This window comes from Protopterus annectens, chromosome 5.part0 (assembly GCF_019279795.1).
Source record: "Protopterus annectens isolate FY-2018-M chromosome 5.part0, PAN1.0, whole genome shotgun sequence".
NCBI lineage: Eukaryota > Metazoa > Chordata > Ceratodontiformes > Protopteridae > Protopterus > Protopterus annectens.
The window spans coordinates 624,520,251-624,528,087 of NC_056735.1; the positions used below are offsets into that span (position 1 = coordinate 624,520,251).

At 41.1% G+C, this 7,837-nt stretch overlaps 1 protein-coding gene across 2 annotated transcripts in view; it reads left to right on the forward strand.

Annotated features, from left to right (window-relative positions):
- Window positions 1-6,500, forward strand: part of PPP2R3B (protein phosphatase 2 regulatory subunit B''beta) — a 1,731,184-nt gene extending 1,724,684 nt beyond the window's left edge. For both annotated transcript variants that reach the window (XM_044072461.1, XM_044072462.1), the window contains exon 13: window positions 5,291-6,500. In XM_044072461.1, coding sequence (XP_043928396.1) covers window positions 5,291-5,426 — 136 coding nt within the window. In that variant the 3' untranslated portion in view covers window positions 5,427-6,500. The remainder of the gene's footprint in view (window positions 1-5,290) is intronic.
- The last annotated feature ends 1,337 nt before the right edge of the window (window positions 6,501-7,837 follow it).

Genomic DNA, 7,837 nt, shown 5'->3' on the forward strand with positions numbered 1-7,837 from the left:
CCTTTGCCATACAGTTGTTGACTTTTTTGGCACATTTCACACAACTTCAAATGGACCTGATAACAGAGCTTTCAGGGACCTTGGCAGGAGCAGTGTCTGATGAGGTACGCAATAAGGTTGCCTTCCCAGCTTGCAACCTTTGAATCGATATCCTACTACTTCATGCAGCTTATTGCACACACAGCCAAAGGGACGGCCAGGGCAGCGGGTACAGACATTGCCATTACATGTCATGCCTGGATGCGCTTATGTGACTTTGCAGACCCTTTCAAGTTTTCCTTTATCAATGCCCAGGTAGATGCCACCTTGTTGCTTGGCCCAAAAGTTGGAGACACATTAGCCAGGTGTGAGAAGGTCGGAAAGACCCTTTCTGCTCTGGGCATGTTTTTTCACTCCCAATGACCTTACTCCAGGAAACAGGGGAGTGGAAAGATGTGGTTCAGCAAGTCCCAAGGGCTCTTTCGGGACACACGTGGTGAGCATTATCCCTGGGGCAGAGGGGGGAACTCTTCGGGAAGACGCCCCTCCTGTGGTAGAGGAGGTCCGTGTAACCAGGGTTCCAGAGATTTTTTCTCTGGACTACCCTACCAGCACTCCTGAGCAGCGGCCCAATTGCTTACCTCTGGAGGTAGTCGGCAGAAGATTTTCTCGACACCACCTAGCCTGGCACACAGTAACATCAGATTCCTGGGTGCAGACAATAATTACCAGAGGTTACCTTATCTCCTTCACTCTTTATCCCGACCACAAAGGCGAATTCCTGATGTTCCATCTAGTCAGAGGGATAGAGCAGTACTAGAAATTCAAAAGCTGCTTCAAAAAAAGTCATGCAAACAGTTTCACCAGACCATATAGGATCTGGATTTTACTCAAGATTCTTTTTAATGCCAAAAAGGACAGGGGACTGGAGGCCTATTCTAGACCTCAGCGTTATGAACAAGTTTGTTCAGCAGACGAAATTCCAGATGGTCACAGTTCAGTCTATCCTTCCCTTTCTGAAGAAAGAAGATTGGATGTGCTATATAGAATGTCAGGATGCGTATTACCACATAAAGATGGGCAAGCACTCCAGCAGATATCTCCGCTTCTGGCTGGGAACCAGTCATTTCCAATTTTGAGCACTGCCCTTTGGTCTCACCACAGCCCCCAAGTTGTTCGCCAAATGCATACCAGTGGTAGCAGCTCACTTAAGGCTACAGGGATTCTGTGTGTTTCTATATTTAGATGACTGGCTCCTCACTCCCCCCTCCAGACATCTACTGTTTTCCGCCGTGGAGTCCATTCTAAGGCTTGCAGAGTTCTTAAGCATCTCAATAAACGGAGAACAATCCAAACTATCCCCCATACAAGACATAGAGTTCGTCGAGCAACATTAAACACAAAATCCTGCATGGCCACTCTCCCTCTTCACAGACTGATAAGGCTGAGGTCACAACTCCAAGTGATACTCTATCAAGACAAAGTTCTGGTTCATCTGGTTTTCCAACTTCTTGGGTCTATGGCAGCAGTAATCACCCTAGTTCCTCTGGCAAGATACCATATGAGGCTGCTTCAGTGGCTCCTTGTACCACAGTGGTCTCTGTTAACACACCCAATGTCACACCCAGTACGAATAACCAACCATTGTAAGCAGGATTTGCATTGGTGGATGAAACAAGAATTGTGGAGCCGCCCATTCTCACCCTTTCAGCCCAAGGCTGTAGTGACCATGGATACTTCCCTGATGGGGTGGGAGGGGCATTTTCAGGGAAAGACAGTCCAAGGCACTTGGTCCTTTCTAGAGGCCAGTTTGCATGACAATGTCCTAGAATCGAGGGCAGTGCTCTTAGCGTTGCAAGCCTTCCAATCCGCCCTCCCTTCGGGGACAATTGCTATGTAGTTAGACAACATGTCAGTGGTCTGGTACATCAACAAATAGGGGGGAACCAGATCCTACCCTTTATGTTGGGAAGCCGTAAGAGTTTGGCAATAAGTGATCGCCTCCAACCGCTTTTTGATAACGTACATCCCAGGGAATTCCAATGTGATTACAGACAAACTGCGCAGATGCATTCTCCTGCCTCACGAGTGGTCTGTCAGTCCCATTGTGATGGCGAAGATCTTTCATTCGTGGGGTCAGCCTTGCTGCGATCTGTTTGCCTCTCCCACAAACCACAAGTGCAGCAGCTACTATGCCCTAATCCCCCCTCAGGGGGAGTCCCCGAGAGATGCGCTCCTACACGATTGGCCCCCGGGTCTACTTTACCCTTTCCATCAGTCTCCCTAATTCCCCAGTTTTTGAAGAAAGCCCAATTGTTGAGAAGCAAAGTGATCCTCATTGCACCGTACTCATTCCGTCAAGTCTGGTTTCCCTTTCTCTGGCCTCGCCTGGTTCACTGCCCGTGGACTCTGGATCCAACTCCAGATCTGTTGTCTCACCCACAGGGACTAGTCCATCCCAATCTAAAAAGTCTCAAGTTGACACCTTGGTTCCTCCACTTCCAGTAATTGCCAGGCAGAATAACCTATCTTCCCCAGTACAAAAGATATTTTTAATTTCTCATAAACCATCCACCAGGATCCTTGGGATCTCAACTTTGTGCTGGAAGAATTGACTCTTCACCTCTTGAACCTGTCCATCAAGCTGATTTAAGGTTCTTATTGTTCTGACATCTGCAAGAAAAGTATCTGCGTTACAAACTGCTGTGATAGGTGATCCCTAGTTCATTTTCCACGGGCATAGGATCTCTTTAAGAATAAACCCCTTATTCATGCCTATAGTGGTTTCAGAGTTTACTCTGAATCAGGCTACCCAGAGCTAAAAATAAAAACAGGGAGAAAGGATTTTGTATATTCCAGACATTGGTAGGCAGCTCTGGTACTATCTGGACAGAGCTAAGCCCTTTAGAAAAGTTGATTAGCTATGGATTTCATATCAAGGGACAAAAAAGGCCACACTGTCTATAAACAGCCATTTTCCAAGTGGTTGTCTTCAACTATTAATTTTTGTTGTTCTTACCTTGGCAAATCCATTCTAGGCAGTATCAAGGCACAGTTGTACAAGAGCCTTGTCTTCGTCGATGGCTTATTATAAAGGGGTAGACTATAGAAGCATTCTAGAGGCAGCTTACATGGTCCTCTGTACGTACTTCTGTAAAGTATTACAAATCAGATTCCTTTTCTAGGTCATGGGCTAGCATTGCTAGAACCATTCTCCAGAGGCCCCTGCATCCTTATTCCCTCCCTCCCAGATTGGATGGGCTTTGTTAATCAACCCATGACAGAATACTTGATGTTATGTTAAACCATAATATGAATATCTGCATTGTACTTTAGATAGCCAGTCAGCTATCAGGAAGGAAATTTTAATGTGAGAGTAGGGTATTCTGTTTCAAAGATAAGAAATGTTGATTTATGGGCCCCCAAGGATCTGTACTTGGTGCCATGCTGTTTGGCCTATTAATGTCCGAGTCCGCAGTATGTGACAGCACCTGGCTAAGTAAATTTGGTGATGACGCTAAGGTGAGGTTTTAGTTACAAATATGTACAATCATAATTAATTGCAAACTGGGATGCAGTTCGGTAACAATAAGTGCAATGTAATGCGTTTTGGTTCGGGAAATAACCTTTATCCTTATGCTCTGAATAATGATATTTTGATCTTAGTAAGTTCTGTGTGAGTTCTAGGATATATGATGAATAATGCTGACTTTGATCATATCAAGATAGTGGTGTGGAAGTGTTATGGTCTTTTAAAAGACATTTTGAATAGTGTTAGTAGTAGAGAGAAAGAAGTCTTCATTCTACTTTCTACTTCTACCATATGGCTTGTCATAGAATATTGTAGATACTTCCGTTGTTATAAAGCTAGCCAAATAAATAGACTTGAGAGAATCCAGAAGATGGTTACTAGAAAGTTTGAGGATTGAAAAATCTGGGTTATAAAGAGAGATTGTAGACACTTTTTCTGTACTCGGTTGTAGGCTTTTGAGAGGTCACAATCTTGTGTATAAATCAGTAAGAAATGAGGCATTAGCAGCCTCTCCTGGTTTTACTTTTTGGGGCACAGTACCAATAACAGCAGTAATAATTTATATATGAGTCTGCCAGATGGCAAACTCTTAAATGGCTCCTAGGAGCCCTGAGTTGGAACTTCTGCACTGAACATGTAGCCTAAAGGCTACTGCAGCAGTGAGAATGATGAACATAGTACAGTTGTATAAGTTGCAGTTATCCATAACAGTATCAGTTTGGATTCTTTGTTTTTGCAGAAGCTGCACCCACCCTCCACACCCCTACTTTTATACATATTTGTACTTGGGATATAAAGTAATGTTATGTGTATTTCTACTTCATGCACTTCTTTGTTTGTTTTTTTTTTTTTTGTTTGTTATTTTTAATTTAGGCAAGAAATTCCTGAAGAAGTCTTCACTCTGCCTGCTGATGTCCCTCCTTGAGATTAGCCAATCAGCAGTTAGAGTGGAGGGGTTGGGGTGGCAGAGCTTTGTGGTTAGCCAGTTGTTCTCTAGATAAAGGAACAACCAATAAAGGTTACTGCAGCAGTGAGAAATCCAAACATCTACTGTTATGCGTTAGTGCAACTTACACAATCTCAACTAAATATTTAGGTGTCTCACTGTAAACAAGACTGTAGTTAGACTTTAACAATATCAGTGGTACAACATATGTAACAGTTGCTGTTAGTACAGACAGCTGTGGGTTCTATTCATACACCATGTGGATTTATTACTGACACTGCAGTGCAGTATAAGGGGGGGGGTGCTGCACTCCTGAACGTGTTGCCCTTCGGATGAGACGTTAAACTGAGGTCCCATCTGCTTGAGTTGGTGGTAATCAGGTGGATGTGAAAGATTAAAAAAGGCTAGGAGACGTCCCCTGATGCCCTGGCCAAAATTTCCTCTAGTAGTATAAATACCATCTCTGGTCTCCCCTCAAAAGAGGCTACTAACCTAGTGGGATTAACCTGGTCAACAAAGGATAAATAAAATGAATGCAAAAATGTTGTGTATTCCAGAAAGATTCTGTGTTATTCATACACAATACTCAAGGACCAAAAAACTGCCTGGGAATATAAGACTAGGTTTTTTAAGATCCTGAATCTATGAAAAGGTTGTCTGTAAAAATTCTGCACTAGATGTTTTTGCTGTTTGTGAGATCTTAAGTGGAAAAAGACAACAGCTTAATACTATAATACAGATATTAAGAAAACATTATTGATGTTATACTATATTCCTGTTTGACTGAACTTTAAAAAATAAGTAAAACTCTTGCTTTAACTGTTTTCTTCCAGCTTCGAAACAGAACTGGATGGTTCAAACAGGCGAATGGCTGGTGATCACACCAGAGCAGAGAAGAGGGCATTCTTTGAAATTCCCAATGCACAGTTCATTGATGAAATTGATGACTATGAAGAGGACTTTGAATAACCAGTTATGAATTAAAGTTGCAGCTGGTCTGCATTACATATTGTAAGGTTGCTGGCTGGATTCTGGTAAAACAGAGAGCAATTTGCACAAATGAGCATGCTCATGCATTTTCATACTACTGAGTTTTCTTTCTTGTACATATAAGAAGGGCATCTGTTGTAGGCTCAGAACAAGATAGTATGTTTGACTGTTAATAGATGCTCACGTATCACAAAGGTTGTCCATTTAATGTTATGATGATTTGTTTGGTCAGTACTTGTGTATACATAATAGTTAACTGGTATTTATGTAAAAGGCTCTCACTTCATTAAACAAATTTTTAAACAGTTTACATATTAGTAGTAATAGATTTTAATTACTATGAATTTATGACTTGGTACATTTTTGATGCATTTTTCTACAATTATCTGTTCCATTACAGACTGTACTTGCTTTATAAATGGTTGTATATGGATGATGTATAACTGTTTTGTTTTCTACATTTAATTTACATAAGCTTACATATAAAAACATTGCAGGTCAACTTAATAATTTACATACTCCCAGCAGGTCAGCTTAAAAATAATAATATATATACTCACAGGTCTAACAGCATGTTAACAGTAGGTCTTACCTTCTGTTTTCACTTGTTTTTATATGCCTCCCACCACCACCACCAAATCTAGATGAAGATCTGGAAGGATAGTAGTGAAGTCAAATATTTGCACTACATGAGTTTCTGGCACTTAGTTGGTACTTGACTTTGTTTCTTTTACCCATGGCTTTAAAATTGAGCTAATATAACATTCCATAAGTGTTCAGATATGGCCTTCCTTCCAGACTAGAGATGGTACTTTTTTGTTTAGATGGGATGGGACTAAACAAGCATCTTTCAGGGGTTACCAGTGCCTTGAAATGTAAAGAATATAAAGTACAACTTATTTTGTGCTGCCTTGTAATTATAAAGAAAGTTTCCATGCCAAATGTATAAAGATGTATGTATTTATTTTGTTTGCAGTGTAAATTTAATGAATTTGAAAACTGTTTCTTAAATCATGTGTAATGTATTTTCAGAATAAAGTATTTATAGATGCATTCACTGGTCTTTCTTGTTGTATGAAATAAGCAGTACATTATTTCTGGATATGCAGCCATGCACAGTGCAGGCTGACTAGTGATCGACTAGCTGCTCCGCCACCTGGAAGAGGATAGGAAGCTGCCTGAAGAGGATAGGAGTGAGTGGCCACGTCAGCTTGCTCATCTTGGGAGGGTTGGAGTGGTCAGCACTAGCTCGCCACTTGGATGAAACCTAGAAGGAGCCTGTGAGCACATGCTGCCCACGTGCATACATGTAAACCAAGTGGGCATGCAAAGGTATGCTGTCCATACCTCTCAACCTCTTACAGCAAGAAATCTAAACAAATCTATAAATAATGGGGGGCAAAGGCCCAAAAATAGGGACAATTTGTAAATACTGCTCATAGAAACTTAAAAAATTGATAGAATAACAGGTTTTGCATTCAGTCCTCAATGATTTGCTAGTGATTTGCCAAAACCCATGATTTTATAAGAAACAAAAATATGAAGCAAAAATCTGGGCGTTCTGCAAAAATCTGTACAGTTGAGAGGTATGAATTGCTGTCTCCAATTCGCAGCATAGAAGCAAAGCTCTGTAAGCCTTTGCAAGGGAAAGGGATGCCCTCTCCCCAAAGAGAGAATAGGCCACTCTGCAGGAGCTATAAGGGAGCCTTCTTCCTACTACCCAGCTTTTGGAATAGTGGAGGAACAAATGGGCACCCATGAATAAGGTCCTGTACACCTAAAATACTCGAGGAAGGTCAAAGGTTTGTCTTGAAGTGAGGAAGAACCTTGAAAGAAATATTAACAATATGAGAAAGAAATTGTAATAAGTAAGGGAGAAGTGAATATTTGTGGCAACTGTAATAGGTGTCAATATTTGATTGTGGGTATTAAAGGGAAAATTATACAGAATACCAAAAGTATTCACTTTCAAAGCCAGAAATTTTATTTACGTTGTCTGCTGTGTGCGATGTAAAGCATTCTGTATAGGTAGAGCATCTAGATGTCTGTCTGAGAAAATTCATGAGAATGTGTATGCCATTTGGAATCAGGATGCTAATAATGCACTTTCTAAGCATGTTTGAATTTTACAGCCAGTGATTTTAAACTGGCCATTCTGAGAACTGTTAGATTGGAAAGAGTATGCATCAAGTGAAATTAAATTCTTGCCAAGCACCAGATCTAAATGAGGTGAAAAACTATTAAGCTTTATATAAAAAGGAGGGGGTGACTCATTGACCCTGACAATATGATCTACTTTGCTCACATGAATGCAATTAATGTGCGTTTGTCCCTGCCTGAAGAAATCCACTTGGAGGGCAAAAGTGCTTACTGTGATATTTTGTTTTTGC